Below are 25,044 nucleotides of genomic sequence, written 5' to 3' on the forward strand. Positions count from 1 at the left end.
GACTGCCAAAAATTAGATAACTATATGTATTTAGTCTGCTAATAACTAACCTACATTCTTCTAACAAATTAACAATTTTTGTTATTTAATTGGTTTATCAGTAATTTTTAATTACAATTACTTCAAATGCTTGATTATCATTACAAAATTTTATAACCTTCCATTTTACAAGCAATACCACAATAAACAAAATCTATACTTTAAAGATAAAGTTGTAAAATATGAAGTTACAGTGACAATACAAAATGCATAGCTATAATATTTTTATACATTGTAGCGTAATACAAAAATATTTTATTTTCGATGAATTTCATATTTAAACATAAGTAACATCTGAACGGTATATACATTTTATAAGGCACTTAAGTATACCTAGTATCAACTAAAAGCCTTCCGCACTGTTAATTGTAATACCAGATGAGGTAGATCTTTCATTAAATTATATGCAGTTCATCAGCCATTCTCTTGTTCACACTGCTCCAAAAATTGTTCTAGTGTGGCAGCATCCAAAGGAATGTATAAGTGCTCAGCACCATCAGAAGCCTAAATGAACAAATAAATGAAAACTGTTTGATCAGCATAATGTAAATGAATATGCAAAGTTTTAGAGATCTTCAAGTACTGTGTTAATAGCCTAGTAAAGGATAGCGAATGCTTATTATTCATTTAAATGAATAATAAATAAGATTTAAATTATTAAAATTAATATTAGATTTTTGAAATCTAATAACTATACAGTGCTGGAAATTAAAGTGCTTGGATTATTAACTACTGTAGAGGGACCATGTGATGTTCCGATGCAGCAGAATATCAACAATACCACTATGACAGTTATAGCAAATCTCTCATTTCAGTAAACTTCCCTGAAATCACAGTCAAAGCCTTGATTTAAAAAACTATAATAGATAACTACTGTTGTAGTGCCAGTTGCACAATATGTACAGAAGACTCAGAATAACAGCACCTTTTATTTATCACTAAATCGCTTGTTCTGAAGTAATTCTAGGAAAACAGAAAATGCCATATACTCACCTTACGAGATTTAAGTAATTTATGATCGCGAAATTCTGTGAACTGGGCCCTCAATGTAAGGTCACTATTGACTAGAAAACCTTCTCGACATCGTTGATAACATTCATGAAATGACATTCCTGTTAATGACAAAATAATAAGTCAATTATCAAAAATTTAAATATAGACTACGGAAATTATTTAAATTAAAAACTCATATTGAGTCAATGAAGAAAATACATCAGCAAAAAAGCCTAGCACATTGGAAATAAGTATACAATAAAGTAGCATTTCCCAAACTGGGGTTCACAGACTAGTTCCAGGGGGTCCGCGAAACGGTTAAATTATTCATTCTATGTATAGCAAATTGATGATAAAGTTATTATATATTTATGTAAAAATAAAAATAAACTTGAATAAAACAATTCATAAAACTTTGAATTTTCTTTTCAGAAAACCCAGTGTTCATACACACACACATCCACAAACATTTTTTAAGGGGTCCATAAATTTTTTTTGATTTTTAAAGGGGTCTGATCTCAGTAGTTTGGGAACCACTGCAAACCTTGTACCAAACCTTCTACCAGTATACTTTATTAAAAGTATACTGGTAAAATAAAATACAATTGAAAACGTGATAAGAATGTGAATTATGGTAGCCTATGGTAGATATAAGCTGATTTGTAATCAAGTCACAAATGAGGTTAGGCAAGCAAAGGCAGATTACAAGAAATCTTTGGCAAAGGGTGCAGAGAAAAACAGCAAAGACACTTTTTTACTTATGAAAACTCTAGAAGGGGATGAATCAGATTAGGCCCCTTGATATTGATGGTCCGACTGTTCATGATCCTGCTAAGGTAGCTGACTAACTGAATCAGTAATTTGCATCTACATTGACACAAGGAATTGTGGGGTGAAGTGGAGACCAAAATTTTATTAAACTCTAACAAGGAACTAAATGATTTTGTAATAACTTAGAGCAAACTGGAGGAGAATTTGTTGAAATTAAATGCAGAAAGGCATCTGGGGGTGGATGGGATCTATCTAGTTATATTAAAGGCAGCAGCAAAGGACGTAAGCAAACCTCTAGCCATAATTATGAGCATTTTCGGATTCAAGGGAGATCGCACGGTCTGAAGATGTGCAAAATTCACAAATGGGAATCAAAGGGTGATACGAGTTATTACAGAGTTGTGCCATTAAATTCTAATAATAGGTCATTTTCTAATTTAACTTCTATTCTGTGGAAAATGACGGAGTCACTGGCTAAATAAGCACTGCAGGATCATCTAGACAAGACTGCTTTTATACATTGGACACAGCATGGGTTTGTTAAGGGGGAAGTCTTGTCTGACCAATTTGATTGGAAGTTACTACAATGTGGTCACAAAGGAACTGGATGCAAAAAAATATTTGATATATACTTGGATTTCAGGAAAGCTTTTGTTACTATTGCACATGGAAGACTGCTGTACAAATTGGAGCAGTAATTCATTAAGGGCAAGTTGCTGCTGTGGATAAAGGGATGGTTGAGTGGGAAAAGACAGAGTGGTAATCAATGGACACTGCTCTTCGTGGACTAATGTTATTAGTGGAGTTCCCCGTGGTTCAGTGATGGGCCCATTGTTGTTTTCTACATTTATCAATGATACTGATGAAGGTATATCAGGCTTAATGTCCAAGTTTGCAGACGATTTGAAGGTTGGCAAGGTTGTTAATGACAGTATGGTTACTGCAACAGGTTCTAGAAAAGTTGGACAGATGAACTGACAACTGAAATTTAGCACTGACAAATGCAAAGTACTGCATATGGGTAACAGTAACCCCAGAGTAATGTACGAACTGTGCAGTACTACACTCTGGATAGTAGAGAACGAAAAAGACCTGGGGATAACTATGCAGTCAGACATGAAGTTTTCTGAGCAGTACAGAGAGGCTACCAGAGCAGCTCATTGGGTCAATGATATACAGGAATTTTACTAGCAGGGATAAGGAGGTGATTATCCCCTTGTGTAAGGTAATGCCCAACCTTGAGTACTGCATACAGGTCTGGAGGTCTCATTTTAAGAAGGATGTAGGTGCCTCCGTAGTCAGGTGGGTAGGAATAGTGCGTAGCATACGCTTCTTGATTAGACCGGGGTTTGAACCAGTGACCACCAAATACGGAGGATGTGGAAAGGTCAATGAATAACCACCGCATATCCCCGCAGCAATATGGCCTTAGTTGCTACCAAACAACAACAATGATGTAGAAGCAGTTGTAATGAATACAGAGAAGGGCAACAAGACTGGTGAGGGAAACAAAGGGTTGCACTTACCAAGAAAGGCTTGCAGCATTTTAGACACTGGGTACCTGTGAGGTGATTTGATTGAGTGTGTATAAGGCTTTTGAATGGTCTGCACAAGCTTAATGCTGATTAGATTCTTCCTCTTGCTCAGATTATGCGCCTGAGAGAGCATAAATTCAAAATGAGGAAAGGCAGTTGTCGAATAGATATCCGGAAACTTGCCTTTAACCAACAGGAGGGTGATGGAACAAACTTCCATCAGTTGTAGTAGTGGCATGTGATGCAAGAAAGCAAGTTTTTGAGCTTATGCAGCATTAGTCAAAAAAAAAAAAAAAAAAATTACAAAACAATCCCCTCCAAATGTTTGTTCAGTTCCTCCTTAAATTTATTTAACCTATCAACTTCCACAACGACAGATGGAAGTTTGTTCCGGCAATTAACCACCCGCTGGCTAAATGCAAATTTCCACACATCTATCTGTCTTTCCTTAATTTCAATTTATGCTCCCTTAGGTTCGTAATCTGAACAAGTGGAAGAATCCCATCAGAATTCAGCTTGCTCAACCCATTCAAGGCCTTATACACCTCAATGAGATCACCTCGCAGGTGCCTAATCTCCAGCTGCTGCAATTTGTAGAAATTAAGCCTCCCTTGGTAAGAGGATCCCTTCATTCCCCTCACCAATCTTGTTGCCCTTCTCTGTACACGCTCGAGCAAATCTACATCCTTCCTAAAATGAGGCTTCCAGACCTGTACGCAGTACTCAAGGCGTGGCCTGACCATTGCCTTATACAGAGGGACAATCACCTACTTTTCCCTGCTAGCAAAATTCCTATATATCATTGACAAAACCTCATGACCTGCCCTGGCAGCCTGTCTTCATTGCTCAGTGAAATTTTCTCGCATTCTAAATTAATTGCAGTACAGTGACTTGTTACGTAGTTCCGAGCTCAACATTTTAAAAAATGATCAAGTATATTGCTTGTAATATTTGCGTTATATGCATTTATCTGAAGTCTAGTCATCACTCAGTACAGTATTAGACATCATGCGTAACGGACAGTTTACTTGAACATTGAATCATAATTAAAGCAACCAACGCAGTTACATTTTCGAAGAGTTAATAATGGCCGATAAGAATGAAAAAGCAACGTCTGGGCGCAGTACAAAGACTATAAATGTAAGAAAAAGACTGAATTTGAAAATTCAATTAGACGTTTTGAAGCAAATCGATTCCGGTCAACGACAAGCAGATGTGTGCCATAATTTAGGACTTGCAAGTTTAATTGTTCCACTTCTAGCAAGTAGGGCTAGGCCGACTATTAGGATTGAAATGGAAAGACGTTAACTAATTTTATTGAAGATAATATCCAATGCAGAATTCAGTTAAGTTAAATATTACAAAAAAAAAAAAAAAGAGAGAGAGAGATTAGCCAATATGATGATCTGAAGAAAACTCACCTAAAAAAAATAAATAAATAAAAAATGTGGAACCATTTAAAACTGGTAAGGGCTGATTGAATAGATTTAAAATCTAGGGAGAAGCGCAAGTGCAGATCAAGAAACCGAAACTTTCAAAAAAGAACTTGTTAAAATTATTGCAGAGGGGTATTGTGTGTTATACTTCTGAACAAGTTTATAACATAAATGAAGCAGGACTTTTGTGGAAACGAATGTCTAAAAGAAGTTTCATATTGAAAGAAGAAAAAAACATGCCAGGTTTCAAAGTGGCGAAGGATCGGGTGACTTTATTGTTGTGGTGGTAACGCTGCGGGGGATTTAAAATTAATACCCCTTTTAGTTTATTTAGAAGAGAGCCAACCCAAAATCGACACATTTTTCATGATTAAATTCATCAATTAAATTAAATCAATTAAAATCAATTTAGATCAATTAAATTCATGATTTTAATTGGGATTTTAAGTTTAATTTTGATACGTAAGTAGTTACCACATAATTATACATATAATGCAGAATATTTTATATGTACAAATGTTTGAATATTAAATATTTTGACAGACATTTGTGCATCTTTTCACTACCGTTTATTATTGATTAGGAAATATCCTATGGCACCAATCGCAACTTACAATGCGGTGCTCGCTTAGCGCGGATTCACTTAGCGCTCTGTTTTTCCGGAACAAATTATCAGCGTTAAGCGGGGGGTCACCTGTAATAACATTAGTCCACGAAGAGCAGCACCCACTGATTACCACCCTCTGTCTTCTCCCACTCAACCATCCTTTTATCCATTGTAGCAACTTTCAATTTTATCCACTGTTGTTGTGGAAACTGACAGCTTAAATAAATTCAAGGAAGAATTGGACAAACTTCTGGAGTGAATGGATGGGTGAAATGGAATGTTTTTTTTTGGCTGACGCTTTATAAGCTTGCTTTCTTGCATCATATGCCTCTACTAATGCTAAGTCTTTTTTGCAATATAAAATTTATTAAATTTTAAATTTGTATAAATTATGTTTACAAATATCTTTTAATTGATTAGTCGTATAACTTTAATAGAGTTCATTTTCAATAAAAATAAGTTAAAAATTAATTCATTTATATATGATTACTTAATTTATTCATTCACACATTATTTTTTGAACTTTAAGGTTAAAACAATTAACAATTTCGCTAATTATTTGTGATTTTCTTAAATTTTTATTAATATCTCAGATTTTTGATGAATACTGATTGCATGTTGATTTTAATTTTCTATAATTATATTAAGCTTAATTTGCAAACTTTCATCCCACAGTTACAATCAATATCATAATTATACTTGTTAATGATATAATTTTTTGCACATTCTTTACATACAATTTGATAAATAACACACCTTGGATATTTTAAAAATTCTGAAATAAGCTTTTATTTTTTTCATGTTTATTTGCATACTTTTTTCCTTTAAGTTCCATAAAACTTCTTATATGTTAATCTAACTTTCTATGTTTATTCAAATTAGTTGTTTGTATTTTTCTTACACATTCATATACATGAAAAATGTTAGATGAACATTTTTCTATGTTCATCTAACTTTCTACAACTATAATATTCTTTTTGATATTTTGAATTATAATCTTTACAATAAGGATGAGAAATGTTAACAATTTCATTTTTTTTCTTGATTACATTTCTTACAGAATTTTGTCTCCATTTACGAAAAAACATTTTCAAATTTTTTAAAATTTATTTACTTTTTACACATTTAATTGGAAATGCCATCACCTCAATGTTTTCAAGAACTCTTAATTTCTGGTGCTTTTTCCATCCACATTATCTTCTGAGTTACTACCTATGTCGATGGCCTTCTGTTCGTCAATTGCCCTCACACTCACAGAGGATGAGATTTCTTCCTTGTTCGGGTAATGCACAACTGGAGCTTAACACCTGCCTCAATCCAAGCAGACAGGTCATTTGCTCCAAGACTGCCACCAAGTACGTTACAAGCAGCCTTTGCTTCTTGTTCTGAAAATGCTGCTAATTCAAGGTTATCATTAGCAATCTCGTCTTTTCCAATATATTTTTACCAGTAGTTTTCAGTTGCTATTGAGGTTACTTTCTCCCACAGAAATCCAATATTGTATGCAACATCTTTCATTGTTAATGTTTTCAGAAATTCTAGAACTTGAATTTCTGATTTTGCAACACCAGCAAGTGGCTTGCCATGATAGTAGGCTTTGAAGGCCCTGATTCATATGCTGAATTAGTGCAGTTGTGTTCCTTGGCAGAAATGCAACCTCTCATTATGCCATCTTTTGATTTCAGGCCAAACGATGAGCTGGGCAGTGATACAAAAGTAACAGAGCCTTTTCTTCATGCTTTTTGAAAAAACAAGTGATGTCTCACCAACTCATTTTCAAACCATAAAGTAAAAATATTGATCACCATACAAGAGTTGGAGCTATTTATATAAATCACAGGTAGAGATTTCACACTGACATGCTCAAAACACCAGGGACTTTGACTTTTACTAATGTACAACGGCTTTAGCTTGTGAGTTCCAGTCTTGTTTCCACTCAAAACACAGTAATTTCTTTTTATATTCACTTTGTTGGATGCCTTTCTTTTAATAACCAATAACTTATCAAGGAGAAGTTTGTAGTACAGCACTTTTTTTTGTTCCAACTGTTCATCTGTGAATTTGCTATATTGGATTATATTACGCAAAAAATTCAGGAAACACTTCAGCTGCTGTAATGTACCAAATAGAGATTTGCCTACAAGACTAACTTGGGATATCCCATCTTCAAAGCCACCCTTCGGAAGAATTGAATGTGTCATCTCCACCAAATAGCTTATGAAATTTAATGCCTGTGCTTTCAAAATTATCCCATTTATCACTACTCCTTCACTATGCTTCTACAAAAAAACACTTGTATAAGCATTGGTCCACATCACTGCTTTCACAAAGTCCAGTTTTCTTTCTTTGGAGACCTACTTGAAATCTACGGAGTTTACAAACAAACACAATTTTTCTTCCTCTTTCATCCAACCATGGACCATTCCTTCTGGAATTCCACACTCATAAAATACCTTGCATTTTGCTTCAACCACTCTTACTTCTTTTGATAATCTTTAACCTTTCTTCAACTGTACAATTTTTTCTTTTAATGGCCATTACTTCAGTCCTACCGATTTACTAATTTTGCCATGTATGTATTTATTTTTTATGCCCTAGAATTTACCATGTTTTGAGAAAACTAAATGAAAAGCAACTATCCAACTTATCATAGTGCCAAAGTGTAGTCATGATTTCTCCATAAATCACTTATCAGTTCATATATATATTTTTGTCTAGTTTAGTTCGTAGCAGTTTCTGCTATCCTAAGTGTAATTTCTAATCAAAGAAAGGATGTCACGTATTCGTACTGCTTACAAAATTTACTTTGTAACTAATGTAACACACTTGATGAGTGGTAGCCATATTTCCCTCCAGAGATAGTTGTTTGTACTGTTTGTAATTAACATTCCACCAATATATTCTTTTGTTACATCTCTAGCTTGGGGGGAGAACCTGGGGGTCCACAGTAGTCTCTGATGAGTCCTGTTGTTTACAAAAATTGCTCTGTAAATGAACATATCGAAGTAAATACACAGCCAATTTTTAGCAAATTCCCCCTCTTGGAAATATGGTAGCAGAATGTACAGTAGATACAAGTAACCCAAGCACGGTACTAAGTACTATAGGTTCTAATACCTCTCGTGTTTGGGGTTCACATAAAAAAAAAATATATATATATATATATATATATATACAGTATTCACTTTTTTCCAGTTTCCAATGTGAAATTGCTAGTTCTTTGAGCACAACATTTTTTCATAATTCATTTTGGGGGACATGTCGTACCTGCAGCATATCCAAAACCACGGCATGAAGAGGCATGTTATATTGAGGTTGCACTACACTACACAAAACTTTTTATACAGTAGTACTACTGGAAGTAGTGTGCTGTTAGCGAGTGACAGTAGATGTGAGTATTAATGGACTAATTAATAAAAAAGAAATTAATCGGTAAACAGCAATTCAACAAGCAAATTATATTAAGATCCAAAGTAATTATCCAAAACTATTACCTATATAGCTGCTGTTATCCTTTTGATTCAACTGGTACCGAACTAAAAGAAGGAAGATTTTTTGAGCATTGGGTGTAAGGCTGTGAAATACATGTGACAGAGAGCTGAAAGCCAAAGTTCCAGATTGCTGCAGAAGCAAAGAATTTTCATATGATGTTTCAGCAGTATAGGAAGAATATGTAGTAACATCGAACCACAACCATTTGAATCTGCAGAGTTTAATTTGATCCCAAACTATTTAAAAAGAAAAGAGATGAAAAAAAATTAATAATCTTATTTCATACTGATTTATATTACTATTATTATAATCTGTGTAATAATATATTATAATATTACACAGATTTTGGTGTATAAATAATAGAATATGAAATATCCACAGAACTACTGTTAGATGCTACATTTTACTACATGCCAATTGTAACCTTTTAAAAGATTTTGGCCATTGTAATGTTAGCAGTGATCCAACTTGGTCTAATGATAGAATAAACCATGAAATTTTATTTTCATGTGTAAAAATGCTTATAAAACAAATAAATATACATTTAATGAGGTGAATTGCTGGATTTGGCATTCTTTATTTTGCCTTAAATTATGTTAACCTTCTCATGGAAACCAAATTATACAAGTCACTAAGCATAGTACAAGAGTGTTTCAAATAATAAGGTAACAAGCACCATTACTTTATTTTTAAATACTAGAAAACCTAGCTTGCCACATAAGCAATTTACTTATATGTAACTTAATTGTTTCTGGGCTCTGTCAGCAAACTGCCTTCCCAACAGTAGCAGGCCAGATTTAATAGTAATAATATAAACTACCTGTTTCACCAATACATAACTTGTAAATTGTCAAATATCCTTGCCATACACTAAAATTGACAAAACAGATATTTAGATAAATAAAAATGAAAACTAACTGTTTCACAAATGAAAAAAAATGCATTGAAATGTTATTTTTTTATCTTGTGCTCAGTAGAGAGAGAGAGAGAGAGTTTTAAGTATGACACATGAGAAGATTTTGGTACACAATACTCTTTCACATAGTCACCATATGTTTAAGCATTTGTCCCACTGTGACATCAAAGGCGCCTATATGAGCAGGAATTGACAATGTGCTATTGGCAGCAAATTGCTTGCCAGTCAAATGCTCCTTCATGTGTCTGATGATAAGAAAGTTGTTTGGTGCAATATTGGGAGTATGACAGGTGATTATAACAATTCAGTGCAGTTGGAAGCATATGCTAGGCATTATGTTGTAGACTCTAACTGATCTAGGAAGGTGAAAGTAGCAGTCATTGTTATCCCAATTGCTAGTCAAGACATCAAAGGCAAATATTGTTGGAATATCAGAGACATGGTGTCACACAGACATAAGAAGGGCAGAACTGCAATTTGGGGAGTACAATGTGTACAGAAAGGATAGACAGGACAGGAAGGGGGGGGGGGGTATACTGTTAGTTAAGAAACACAAAATCTAAGGAAGTGCATCCAATTGACAATGGTGGACAATGCAATGTTGAGTCTGTTTGGTGTGACATAACCACTGAGAAAGGAAAAATGAGAATAGGTGTGTGTGTGTGTTATAGACCTAATGAATCTGATGAGTATAATGAGCAATTGTGAAGAGAAACAGAGTGGGCCAGTAAATTAGAGTGTCTTATATTGGGTGATTTTAATTTCCCAGATATTGATTGGATTTGTGGGTTGGTCACTCGCACACTAGCAAGGCTTTTGTGGATTTATTGGATGATTGTTTTCTACAGCAGCATGTTCGGGAGATACTCTTGATCTGATTATCAGTAATGATTCTTCATGCATCAAGAATCTGCAGATAAAGGAACCACTAGGTGGCAGTGATCACAGTGTGCTGAAGTGGGATTTACTCAAAGAGGTAACTACCATCAAGGGTAAAGGGAACGGTTTTTGCTTTCGTAAAGGTGACTACGGTGGTCTGAGACAGTATTTAAATTCTATACGGTGGAACCAACTGATAATGTTACCAACAGCAAATTCAATGAGAAGCATTCAAAGAATTAATCTTAAACAAAGAAATATTGTTCAAGATTTAGGCCTAAATGGATGTCAGATGAACTAATTAAACATGTGACAGAGAAGAAAAATGCATGGGATACATATAAATTAACATGTGACACAGAAGCCTATGATAGATATAAGCTGGTCTGTAATCAAGTCACAAAGCAGATTAGGCAGGTGAAGGCAGATTACGAGAAATCTTTGGCAAAGGATGCAAAGAAAAACAGCAAAAGAGTAGTTCTTTACTTATGTAAACTCTAGAAGGAAGGGGATGAATCAGATTGGTCCACTTGATATCGATAGCTCAACTGTTGATGATCCTGCTCAGGTAGCTAACAAACTAAATGAATATTTTGCATCGACTTTCACACATGAGGAGTTATTCAGCGAGCGGAATGCCAGAAGTGTATTCAACTCTGGCAGTAAGCTAGAGAATCTTGTAATAACTGACAGTAACATGGAGGAGAAATTGTTGAAGATAAACACAAGAAAGGCACCTGGAGTGGATGGGATCTATCCAGTTATATTAAAGGAGGCAGCAACGGAAGTAAGCAAACCCTTAGCCATAATTATGAGAGCTTCCTTGGACTCAGGAGAGGTACCATAGACTGGAGTTGGGCAAATGTGACCCCAATTCACAAAGGAGGATCAAAGGCTGACACAAGTAATTATAGACCTGTTAGTTTAACTTCTGTTCCTGGAAAATTAATGGAGGCACTGGTTAAAGAAGCACTGCAGGATCATCTAGACAAGACTTCAATTATAGCTTGGACACAGCATGGGTTTGTTAAGGGGAAGTCTTATCTGACTAATCTGATTGGATACTATGATGTTGTCACAAAGGAACTGGATGCAAAGAATAACTCTGATATCATATATTTGGATCTTAGAAAAGCCTTTGATACTGTTGCACATGCAAGACTGCTGCACAAATTGGAGCAGTGTGGCATTGGAGGCAAACTGCTGCTATGGATAAAGGGATGGTTGAGTGGGAGAAGACAGAGTGGTAATCAATGCTCTTTGTGGACTAATATTATTAGTGGGGTCTTCAGGGTTCAGTGTTGGATCCATTGTTGTTTTCTGTATTTATAAATGATATTGATGATGGTATATATCTGGCTTAATGCCCAAGTTTGCAGACGATACAAAGGTTGGAAAGGTTGTTAATGACACTAATGACAGTACACTGCTGCAACAGGATCTAGAAAAGTTGAGCAGATGGGCTGAGAGGTGGCAAATGAAGTTTAACATTGACAAATGTAAAGTACTACGTATGGGAAGCAGTAATCCCAGAGTAACGTTTCAACTCTGTGGTGTCACACTGACAGTGGTAGAATGAAAAGGACCTAGGGGTAATTGTGCATGCAGATATGAAGTTTTCTGAGCAGTGCAGATGGTCTGCAAGAGTAGCTCATGGTGTCTTGTCGATGATATACAGGAATTTTTCTAGAAGAGATAAGGAGGTGATTATCCCCTTGTATAAGGCAATGGTCAGACCACAACCTTGAGTACTGTACACAGGTCTGGAGGCCTCATTTAAAGAAGGATGTAGAGCTGTTGGAACGAGTACAGAGAAAGGCAACAAGATTAGTGAATGGAACAAAGGGTTGCTCTTACAAAGAAAGGCTTAAGTTTTGCAAATTACAGTGTCTGGAGACTAGGCACCTGCGAGGTGATCTGATTGAGGTGTATAAAGTCTTGAATAGTTTGAGCATGCTCAATGCTGGTGGGATTCTTCCTCTTGCTCAGAATAATCGCCAGAGAGGGCATAAATTCTAATTGAAGAACGACGGTTGTAGGATAGATGTGCAGAGGTTTGCCTTTAGCCAGCAGATGGTTGAATGCTGGAAGAAACTTCTATCTGATGTAGAAGTTGATAGCTTAAACAGATTCAAGGCAGAACTTGACAAACATTTGGAGCAAGTGGGTGAAATAAATGGTTTTTTTTTTTTTTTTTTTTTTTTGGCTGATGCTATATAAGCTTGCTTTCTTGCATCATGTGCCTTTGCTAATGCTAATTAAATCAACAAGAAAACAAAAAAACAAACAAACAAACAAAAAAAAACTGTTGCCAAGATGATAATGCTGATGAAAATGATTTGAGTTTCATTTCTCTGTAGAAAATATGACAGGTTTTTCCATTTCATGGATGCTTTTTCATTTCTGATTGCGTCCAATTTTTGTCCCATGTAATAATTTGCTACAGGAACTGATCTCCTTTGGGTTGGTAAGGCTTGAGAGAGAGAGAGAGAGATTAAGCTCTCTGGTGACATCTCTTAGTTTAATGATTGTCTTCTCTTCTCTGATTAAGATGGCTGCATGAGAAACACTGCTATCCATGATGAATGGGTTTGAGTGTCTGGATTGCTGCTCACCTTAAATATCTATCCTACCATTAAAATAGGTAATTCACCAAACCAAGATATTTGTTCCATACATACCCACCAGTTAATGATGAATTTACATCTTTATCATGCAGAAATCAGATCACACTGCACAGATCTCCATTTGTCCATGCTTTCAGTAATCCTGTCATCTTTCAAATAGTGGTGGAGTCGTACAACACACACACATGGTGCACGTTGATGATCATATATAAAGGCAACATACATTCTCTTTACTATTTTTTTATATGAAAATTCCAAGCATGAAGGGTATTGGAAACTATAGTACTTAGGACCATGTGTGAGTTGAAGGTTGAAAGAAGACACTTGTTAACAATAGACTTGTAATTTTCCAGATATACATATGAAGGGAGGTTGTTCCAGAAAATGGAAGTTGAAAAAGAAAAAAGAGAGCAAGAAAAAAAGTCGATTCTGTGAGGTTGAAGTTGGACAGTAAAAGGATACTTACTGACTGGTTAGGAGTGGTTGGAAGAGGGAGCAGGAATTATAGAAACCAATTCAGAACTGCCTATAGAAGTAGCTATAGAAAAGGCATGCAGCAGAAACACAACATCTATGAGAAAGAGAGTGGAGAGACTGTGTTAGAGATAGGTCATTAATTAACCTAACTACCCTCCTTTGAACTTGAGATTTGAGGTGCTGCTCCCAAACTGTTGCTCTATTTATCATTAAAAACAGATTAACATAAATAATCTCATCCTGGGAATTACTTTTATGTAATTTCTTTCATTTTGTTTATTTCCTTGATAATCCAAAAAATAATTTTGCCAATGTTAATTCTTTCATCATCAGTTGTAAGTTAAGATTATCCTCTTTATGTCATCACATCTTCATATCTATCAACCTTCAACTAGGTACCTGCTGTTATCACTTACATTAAACTTGTAACTAGACATTTACTCAACTAAATGTGGGATAACCAGGCAATTGCTACATCAATCACCAATCATTGTATAGTAATGTCTTTTCCACAGAGTCAGCCTTGATCTCCTGAGTATTTCCTCCACTGTGCATTTCATGTCTTGATGGTATTTATTTACTTGTAATATGTTTATCTGTAATTTTTCAATGTTCTTACTTAGTCATAATAACTGCAATAAAGACACAAACCCATATGACTTTAATAAAATAAAATTAAACTAAACACAGAATCAAACTGTATGTTTAACATAAAAATAGAATACACTGATTAAACTATGGAGTTAAAAAAAGCAATAAATACAATAATAAATAGATAAAATTAAAAATATGAATATTACAGAGTTAAAAGTGATAAAAACAACATCAAAGCTTTAAAAAGTGACCACCTCCTTTATCAACATTGGAACTTTACAGCCTTACTTAGTATTTGCATATAATTTAATTTCAGTTAATTTTGAATTATTTTAAATTTTGTCTAGAACTAAACCCCATTTTGACTGATGACAGCTCCACATAATTGTTCAGGAAGCCCATAATAAGTTAGTTCAGCAAGATATTGTACTGATTGTGAGGAAACACGTGTTACAACTATACAAAAATAAACTAAACTTTTTTCACATGGAAATAGTGTCTTCTCTTCATTTAATGAATAGATGAAGATGTGAAGAAGAGATGAAAAGATATGAAGTTCTCTGAGCAGTGCAAACAAGCTGCCAGGGCAGGTCATGGAGCTTTGTCAGTGATATATAGGAATTTTTCTAGCAGAAACAGGGAGGTGATTATCCCTTTGTACAGCGCAATGGTTGGGCAACACCTTGAGTACTGCGTACAGGTCTGGAGGTCTCATTTTGGGAAGGAAGTGGAGTTGCTAGAACGATTGCAGAGAAGGGCAATGGGATTGGTGAGGGGGAGCAAGGGGGTGCACTTACAAGGAAAGGCTTAAGTTCTACAAGTTGCAGCATCTGGAGACTAGACACCTGCAAGGTGATCTGATTGAGGTGTATAAGGCCTTGAATGATTTGAGCAGGCTCAATATTGATGGGATACTTCCACTTGCTCAGATTAAGAACCTGAGGAGGCATAGATTCAAATTGAGGAAAGACAGTTGTAGAATAGATGTGCAGAAGTTTGTGTTTAGCCAGTGGGTAGTTGATTGCTGGAACAGACTTCCATCTGTTGTTGTGGAAGTTGATATCTTAAATAAATTTAAGGCTGAACTATACAAACATTTGGGGTGACTGGATGGGTGAAATGGGAAGGTTATTTTTTTTTTGGCTGATGCTGTATAAGCTTGCTTTCTTGCATCATATGCCTCAAATAATGCTAATGCTCATTTTGTATTTAAGTTAATCTTATGTTTCTTTAGAGATTTATGTTTGTTTTTAATTATTGTTTGTTACAAAATGTCACATATATGCAACTTTAAAAAACTAAAATTCTAGACAATAAAATAATTCACAAAAGAGCATAATGACAAAAAACAACAAAAAAAATCTATTGTGTAATGAGCATAACCATTACACAATGGTAATGGTTATAACAGAAAAAGAGTGAAACAGTTAAAAAAAAAAAAAAAAAAAAACACTTTTAACAAGGACTGCCTATATAACATTCAAAGTCCTTTTACTATTTGTATTATGCAATGTATTTCTCCTCTGAAAATATTATTACATTCTTATTTAAAGGTAAGTAACTTTCATAAAAATGAATTCTTACCAAGTGGAGCATTAATGTGATCTACAGTAGCAAGTATGTGAATATGAGCTGATAATGTCAGCTGGCTCAGTACTGCTTGGCTTTTTTCTCCTCTCAGCATACTGCCATCAATATTATGAATAATAAGATACAAGTCATCAGCATCTAAATAAATAAAGGGCAACATACGTTTATCATATCAGCATAATTTACCTTCTACAGGATTGTAGAAAGCATATCTGATTGTAGGGGATATTTCAGTTCAGCTGAAATGAAATAAAATCTGTTCAGATAATGATACATAATCAAGTAATTTAAACAGAACCATGAATAACAGTACTTGTCTCTAAGTCAAACATCGGGCTTAAGCCTTAATGCCGAGTATGTGGCATTGCTCTTTGCTGGGAGCAGAATGATCCCCATGATCGAATATTAAATGCAGTAAAGCATGCCAATTTTATCTGATTAAAATTTGTCACTTTATTATGCTTGATTTTCAATCATTCTGCTCCCATTGAAAACCAAGCCCTAGTATATAATGCTAAGGCTTGGGCTGGTGTTCAACTTGGAGACAAATGCTGATATTCACATTAACTCAACACTAAAATGTTGGATGGTAAACCACTTAAACTCAGGCTGTCCAGGAATTTGGTTGGATATTGCAAAAGTTCTTCAGTATCTTCAGATATAATTGTGTTAATACTCTTATTTGTAATGAATCACCAGGCATCATTTGTAAAATTTCTAAATCGATTCTTTCACAGTCGTCATTTTTTGCGGCAAGAATAGCACGCAATGAACAGCATTTACATAAGTAAGGTTGTGGCCATAAACAAAAGGAATCAAACTGTCATGAACTATTAGATTAGGATCTAATTCAATTTCATTTCAAATACAATTAAACGTAATGAATGGCACTGAGTATATAATCTCGCGTGCACAATGTGGGGACATATAGTGAGCAAGAAGCGCAATGGAATCCTAACAATTAGTTTTTTCATTTAAGGTAGGCAGCACTAGTAATGCCACACCCCATCACACTGCAGCTGTGATATGCTTTTGGAAAGTGAGGACATTGTTCGTATGAATTGACCTGCCTGTTCCCCCGACTGATCTAAATCCCATCAAACACATATGGGACACTCTGGGGAGATGCCCAGCGGCATGTCCACACCCACCAGAAAATGTTCACCAGCTGAAGATGGCGCTGACAGAGGAATGGATGACGCCACCGCAAGAACTTGTCAACAACATTGTTCTAAGTATGTACAGGTGGTGCAAAGCCTGCATCGACATTAGGGGTGGCCATATCTCCTACTGAGGACCACCTCTTCCCTTTGTTCCATCTTTGGCAGTAATGTATCTGTATCATGGCAGCCAGTGCTATGTTGCCATTTTTGAATAAAGTCCCTCTGCACCGTTTTGTTTCTGTTGTTGTGTCGGTGTTGTTTCCTTCATCATTTTTGTACCTCATGAGGTTCCTTTGGTATGTTTTTCCCATATCCAGGCCACTCCTATGAGAAGCTAACAGGTGAAAACCTGACTGGACCTTAAATTTTGCACACCAGTGTAGTTAATTTTTATTATGAGTAGATTTCAAAAATAATTCTTAAAATTTCACATCACATTTCTACATATATCGGTTTTTGTGTTTACTCATAAATATGAGGGGAGTAAAAAAAAAAAAAATATTTGTATCCATCCAGAAGTAGTTGTGATAAAAGGTTGAAACAAGCACCTTGTATTACACTTTTCAATGTAGTCACCAGACAAAATGACATATTTTTGCCACTTCTCAATACACTTCTGCATGTCGGTTTTGTAGATGTCCTCTGACTGTCCTTCAAACCAAGACTTGGCATCATAAATCACATCATCAGCAGCAAAGTATTTTCCACAAAGAACAGACTTCAGAGGAGGAAATTTGAGGGTCGAAGGTTGGGGAAATAAGCAGAATGCAGCATTATTTCAAACCTACATTCGTAGCCAAGTGCGCAGCATCGTAGAGCAGGCACACATCTTTTGACAGCTTTCCCATCTTTTTCCTTTTATAGCAACATGTAGCTTCATAAGGAGGTTGGAATAATAGTTTCATCCATGGTGATTATCCATGAAATAAAAAACTTCCCTTGCTTTTCCTGGCACATCAACAACATTTTATGTGCACCCTTTCCATCTTCTGGTAAGGAGCCCTAAGTCTGGGAACCTATCTAGCAGACACGTTTACTCACATGCACTGTTGACAGATGACGTTGGCACTTCCATAGCCAGGTGGCGGGCAGGAGCAGCAGTGTGTAACACATGCTTCTTGATTAGACCAGGGTTCGAGCCTGTGACCACCAAATACGGAGGATGCGGAAAGGTCAGGGAATAACCACTGCATATCCCCGGGGCAATATGGCCTTAGTTGCTAATGCTCCTAAAAACCAAACAACAACAGATGATATTCTTCACAGATCCTACACTAATTTGGAGCTCTGAGCTAGCCCTTTGATGCTTATATGGTGATCTCCAGGATTAATGACTTAATTTTTGCAACACTGTCTTCTGCTACAGTAGTTTTTGTAACAGAAGAGCGTTACAAAAAATCCTCATTTTGGATTTGAAACCAAAATTTGTGTAGTTGCTATAGAGATCCCAAGGTATCAAACAAAAAATAAAAAAATTCCATTTTTCTATCAGTACTACTTCTAAATGAATAGAAATCTTTTTTATCCCCCCCCCCTTTGTATATATATCTTACTGCAATTTAAGGAAGCAGAAATGAAAACGGTCTGTTGTGTTACCTGAAAATAATAATGTTTATATGTGCACACAGATGGCAGTAACGTTGAGAGTTAACACATTTTGTCTGTCTCACACCTCTCTTTCAATAACAGAAACAGAGTTGTAGCGTAAGTATGTGTATAATTATCTGTGGATCTATTGCAATTGTTTGTTTCTTCTGTATTTTGCTTAGAACTGTATTGTTAAAAAAGGAAAATAAGTGTCTGAATCACCCTGACACTTTCTGCTTAACAGTTTACAACAAAAACTACATTATTACTAAATATGAATATTCTTTGCATTTGGTTGCAAGGTTAGCAATCAGTAAAAAACTTTGGTTCCACATATGTACTATATATTATCCACATAACAAATCTGTGGATGTAGCAACTGGGAAAATTAAAAGTATGCCTTTTGCTGTTCCCATAGTGTGGCAAGCACTGCGCAACCCATTGATGTCTGCTTTTTGTGCATGATAAGACATGAAAGATGTCCTGAAAAAGCAGACTACATCAAATATCCTAATATATCACCTGAATAGCACACAACGAAGAACGGTTAATAGATGGCAGTCAGATCTCCCAAAATCACAGGATAAAGGAAAAGATGATGAATTTGGCAAGGATTCTTGTGTTGTAGGCTTTGATAGCCTCTCCACTTCAGCAGATTTGATCTAACTAGAAATTATAATGTCACACTAATTAAGCAAGGTAAAATACTTAATTTGTGATTTAAACTTAAAAACAGTGGAAGTTACTTGAAACAAGAACTAAAATTACATTATATCAAAAACATCATAAAGTGTTTTCAAAAAAATTTCTTTATGAAAAACAGTATGTGTCTCTGTAAAGATATTAGTTGTCTTCTAAATGAACTGAGCATTGAACAGAATTCTAATAAATAGCATATATTAATTAACACTGACATCTCAAAACTAAGTTCAAAAGTAGTTTTGATGAACAATGGAAATGCCTTCCCATCAATTATTCTAGTTCATGCTGTTGGCTTGAAATAAACATATGAAAGTATGTCCAAGATCCTGGAGTGCAATAAAGCCATGGCTTTGCTTGGAATGTTTGTGATAAAGTATTTGAATTACTCACTGGTCTACAGGTGAGTTTTTGAATTCTGATGGGATTCTCCCGCTTGCTCAGATTATGAACTTAAGGGGGACATAAATTCATATTGAGGAAAGACAGTTGTAGAATAGATGTGCGGAAGTTTGCTTTTAGTCAGCAGGTGGTTAATTGCTAGAACAAACTTCCATCTGTCATTGTGGAAGTTGATAGCTTAAATAAATTCAAGGGGGAACTGGACAAACTTTTAGAGGGAATGGTTGTGTGAATTTTTTTTTTTTTTGCTAATGCTACATAAGCTCATACACTTTCTTTCTTACATCACATGCCTCTATTACTATAAAATACTATTGTTTTCTATAATGTTTGTGGGAAATTTGTGCAACAGAAAAACATTATATTGTGCAGCAGTGGGAAAAGATTGAGGAATTTTTACCAGGGAGAAGTAATATAAAATACATTCCACTGTAGAAACAAAAAAGGTTCTCCCACCTTTGCATAATAAAGCTTGGATAAAAGATAAAGAAGAAAGTGAATACTCACGTGGGAAGAATCCACTACCTAAGGCAAGTGTTTCCCAATTTAACAGATACAAAACTGAACAAAACTTTTCACTGGGCCTCAAATATATTAAAAAAAAAAAACTCTCAAAGATGATTTGAAACAAAGTTAAAGGACAATGAACTAGTAACTTGGTGATTGTTTAAAGGATTTGTGCATGGATTTTTTATATATCTTCTTTCCTTCTTCCTTAGAAGAAGGAAAGAAGATAATTATGAATCTGTTATCAACTTTACTGCAGTTATTATAAAATTATGAGCCGCTGAATGACTTTGAAGATTCAATTTATTCATTCCCATCAAAGCTTTTTTTCTTTCATAAATGTAAACGATGAGCGAGGGAATGCTTTCATCAAGATATAAACATGGCAAAAAAGAAGCACAGTCAGTCCTCGTATAGCACGATAGTTGTGTTCTTAGAAACCCTCGTGCAATATAAACAGGCCCTGTGGGAAAAACAGGGTTAGGTGCTGACCACCCTAGATTGAACACACATTTTTAACCAAAACATTACCAAACAATAAATAATCGTAATAAAATACTTACGTATTTTATTACAACTGTAAGTATTTTATTACAACTATTATGTAATAAAATATTGCTAATGATTTTGCTTCTATTGTAAGCAAACTTGTTCTTTGTTTGATTTTTCTATCCAAACATATGACAGCCGTTCCATCTCTTCCAATTCTTTGTGTCTTAATCTAATGGATTTTAATTACTGAGTTGTTCCTGCAATGAAAGTTGTTTTTATTTTCTCTCTGCATTCTTTCTAATTCTTGGCATTGCCTCATTTAGGCCTGTAGTACATGCAATATCACATGGTCTTTCATTTCGCTCAAAGCGTTTCACAATTTCATATATTTTCTCTATCGACAGAGGCGGACTGGCCATAAGCTTTACTGGGGAAACCCCAGTGGGCCGGAGGCCTGTGTGATTTTGGCCATAAACGCTAGTATGAGGCCACTACAAATTTTCCTGGGTAAGAATTTTTGACCCAGTCTGCCTCTGCTTATCAATATTGCTTTTCTTTTTCTCTCTGAATCTGTAGTGTCTTCACCAACGCTTCCTTTTAAGTATTTTACTCATTTTTAGGGAATAAAGCATAATTACAAAATAAGGAGGCACACTTGATACACATAAACAAAGCTGCGTGTGTAGCAACTGAATAAACAACACTGTAAAGGCAGAGACATTTTAACACCTATTAACACCTCACATTTTACTAAAGCACATTTCTGGGGGTCACTACCATAAAACAATAAAAACAATTTCCAGTTGTGTTTCTGCTAGTGGAATCTGTTATAAACTAGTAGCAAACTTGATCTAATTGCATTTGCGATAATACCGATAGCTGGAATTGTGTGGGTTTTTACGTTATTATGGTGAAATGTTTCCCCTTCACTGATATAAAAAAAAAACATAAATACATTTTCAGAATCTTCTCTTCATTCGTATCGTGTTGCGTTCAGTTGGGGTGATTCTGCGTTGAACTGCCATTTCTTGTAAACACAAAGGTGAATTGTGCATAAGCGAATTCGGTTCGTGTTATATACAATATCGTTCCCCTATTTATAAATCGTGTATGATCGAACAATGTACGTGTTTACACTTAAAAAAGTGTAAACACGTGTTATACGAGGACTGACTGTACTAAGGTCACTGGAATACTGCTGGTTTCTTAAGAGAGAAAGCAAAATGGACTATAAGAAAAACTCTGAGTGGCAAACATTTCATGTTTGATTATATTATTATTATTATTAGCCATATGGTGCAAGGAAGCCTGAGGCTTATGCTGCACCAGCTAAAAAAAAAAATTTCTGAATTATCCTGAGAGAGAGAGAGAGAGAGACGGAGAGAGAGAGAGAGAGAGAGAAGAACAAGAGTCGGAAATAGAAGGGAATCACCAAGAAGGAGAAGAATGATGATATGGGGTGCATTGGATGGAGAGGTAGTACCTTTTGAACTGGATGGTCATGCCTTCATTAAAAGCAATTCAGGAATCTGGTCCTCCCAAGGCACTCAGCTCTCACTTATGGCTCCTCGTGCCACACCCAGGTAACTGCATTGACCTGCAGGCTAAACTAAATGAGGGTAGCCAGATATGGTGAATGTTAGCAAGGGGCAGCAGTCTTGCTAATAGGTGATACTAGTGTTGATTGGATAGATCTATCGGTAGTGATCACCACATTTACAAGCGCAGTCACAGTGATAGAAACGGTTGTAAAACTGCGGCATAGAAAGCAATGGGAAACTACTGCACTAACTTTCCCAAGAAAAACTACCATGGAGAGAAAAATCACCAAAGCCCCGAGTAACCGGCGTACCTTAGATGGGACATGGGTGCAAAGAATTTCCAGACTCAAGAGAGTGGGTAACATTAATAATACCAAGAAGAAACACGAGAAAGAGAAAACTTCCATAAGAATTGGAACTTGGAATATACGAACATTGATGAAAATTGGAGGAACTTAAAGAACAAGCAAAGAAAAAGGACATTGGAATAATGGGAATCAGTGAAGTTTGGTGGCAGGGAAATGGTGACATAGGAGCAGTGGCTACAGATTTATATACAGTAGTGGACAGAGGGGAAGAAATGGTGTTGGACTTCTGCTGACAAAAGAATGGGGAAAAAAGTAACAAACAAACACCTATCATCTTAGTGATAGAGTACTGATGGCAACAGTGGCAGCAAACCCAGTGGATTTAAATATAATACAAGTCTATATGCCAACAAGCAACTGTGATGATGATGAAATAGAAACTGTGTATGAACAACTGGAAAACTAATAGGGATAGTAAAAGATAAAGAAAATCTAATCATAATGGGTGATTTCAATGCAGTGGTAGGACAATGAGGGGTATGTGAAGAAGCAGGACCATTTGGACTTGGAAGAAAAAAAATAAAATGAGAGAAAGACTATTAGAGTTTTGTAAACAACAAGGATTAATCATTGGCAACACACTTTTTGAAGTACCAAAAAGAAGATGCTACACTTGGAAGGCCCCAGAGACATACAATGATACCAGATTGATTATGTTCTAGTGAAGAAGAGATACAGAGAAGAAGAGATAACTAAAAGCTTGTTTCAGTCATCCGGGAGCAGATACGGAAAGTGATCACTCACTAGTTATTACAAAATGTGAGCTAAAGCATAAGAAAATACAAAGAACAAAGAATAAAAGGTGGAATGTGAGACTATTACAGGAATACAAAGAGGGAGACGCAATACTTGAAATAAAAAAAGACCAGATCGAATGAAGATAGTGAAAGAGACTCTGGAAGATACAGCAAACAAAGTAATTGGGCACATGAGACTACAACCAAGAAAGCTATGGATACCAAGTGAAATTCTCAACCGGATTGTAGAAAGAAACAAAACCAGAAAGAAGAATACAACCAAAGGATAAAAACAGTACAGAAGGCTAAGAAATAAAGTGACCAAGGAATGCAGAAGGGCAAAGGAAAAGGGGATGGATGAAATATGCAAGGAAGTTGAAGATAATTTAAACAATGGAAAAAAGCATAGATGATTGCCACATATACTAGAGACTCTAAAATCAAAAGCACAGCAATAAGAAATAAAGATGGAAAACTACTGATTAGAAATAGAGACATGGGAATAAGATGGCAAGAGTACCTAGAAGACCTCTATGACTGAAACCAAATAAGTGAGGAAGCCTTGGGGGCCAAACATGTAGTAAAATCATCATTCTTGGTGATTTCTTTCTTTCTCTCTCTCTCTCTCTCTCTCTCTCTCTCTCTCTCTCTCTCTCTCTCTCTCTCTCTCTCTCTCTCTCTCTCTCTCTCAGGGTAACTCAATTTTTTTTTTGGTTGGTGCAGCATAAGCCTCAAACTTCCTTGGACCATATGGCTAATAATAATAATAAAAAAGGATTGTCTGGGGCCAGACCTACTAGAATTAGAATATAGAAGAGCTCTAAATGAGATCCCCAATGGAAAAGCAGTAGGGACAGATGAAATTCCAGGTGAATTGCTAAAAAACAGGAGACAAAATAAGGAAAGAAATGTTCAATATCATAAAAGCAGTCTATGAAGAAGGAAAAGATGTGGAAGAATTATTTCAAAGCTGGACAGTGACATGCCAAAAAGAGGAAATGCGACAGAGTGAAAAAAACTACTGAACCATCAGTCTGCTTAACCACGCATCCACAATACTTTTGAACATAATAAAACACAGAATTAAACCAAAAACAGAACAGTTTTTAAGCGAAGATCAGTTTGGTTTTCAAAATAGAAGAGGAACATGAGAAGCCATCTCAGTGCATAGTGCTGTTAATTGTAGATAGAAGAATAATCATAAATAAGACCACACACACAGCTTTTATTGATCCAGAAAAAGCATTTGACAGTGTTCTCTGGGAGAAGCTTTTCAGAGTCATGAAGAAGGCCCAGTTTGATTGGAGATTGACGAGCCATCAAAAAATTATGAAAATCAAACGACAAAATCTGAATTTCAAAATAATGAAGTAATAGCCAAGATAAGAAACGAAGTTTTGCAGGGGTATGCATTATCACCATTACTATTTAACTTGTACATGGAGGATGCTAGCATATGTTATTAATGTTTGATATTTGAAACACATTCATTAAGTTATTAAAATGATCATTCATTAAGTTACTAAACTTTCAGCAGATCTTTCAAGGGATACAATTACAACAGTTGTATCAGAGAGACATAATTTTGTCTA

The 25,044-nt window shown here is 35.5% G+C and overlaps 1 protein-coding gene across 1 annotated transcript in view; it reads right to left on the minus strand.

Annotated features, from left to right (window-relative positions):
* Window positions 1-374: 374 nt before the first annotated feature.
* The window catches only part of Orc2 (origin recognition complex subunit 2), a 122,701-nt gene continuing 98,031 nt past the window's right edge, over window positions 375-25,044 (minus strand). The window contains exons 9-12 of the mRNA XM_090380663.1: window positions 15,951-16,094; window positions 8,876-9,109; window positions 1,033-1,151; window positions 375-543 (exon numbers count right to left, since the gene is read on the minus strand). Coding sequence (XP_090236789.1) covers window positions 454-543; window positions 1,033-1,151; window positions 8,876-9,109; window positions 15,951-16,094 — 587 coding nt within the window. The 3' untranslated portion in view covers window positions 375-453. The remainder of the gene's footprint in view (window positions 544-1,032; window positions 1,152-8,875; window positions 9,110-15,950; window positions 16,095-25,044) is intronic.

Source organism: Mastigoproctus giganteus, chromosome 9, assembly GCF_048544385.1.
Source record: "Mastigoproctus giganteus isolate SK-2022 chromosome 9, ASM4854438v1, whole genome shotgun sequence".
NCBI lineage: Eukaryota > Metazoa > Arthropoda > Arachnida > Uropygi > Thelyphonidae > Mastigoproctus > Mastigoproctus giganteus.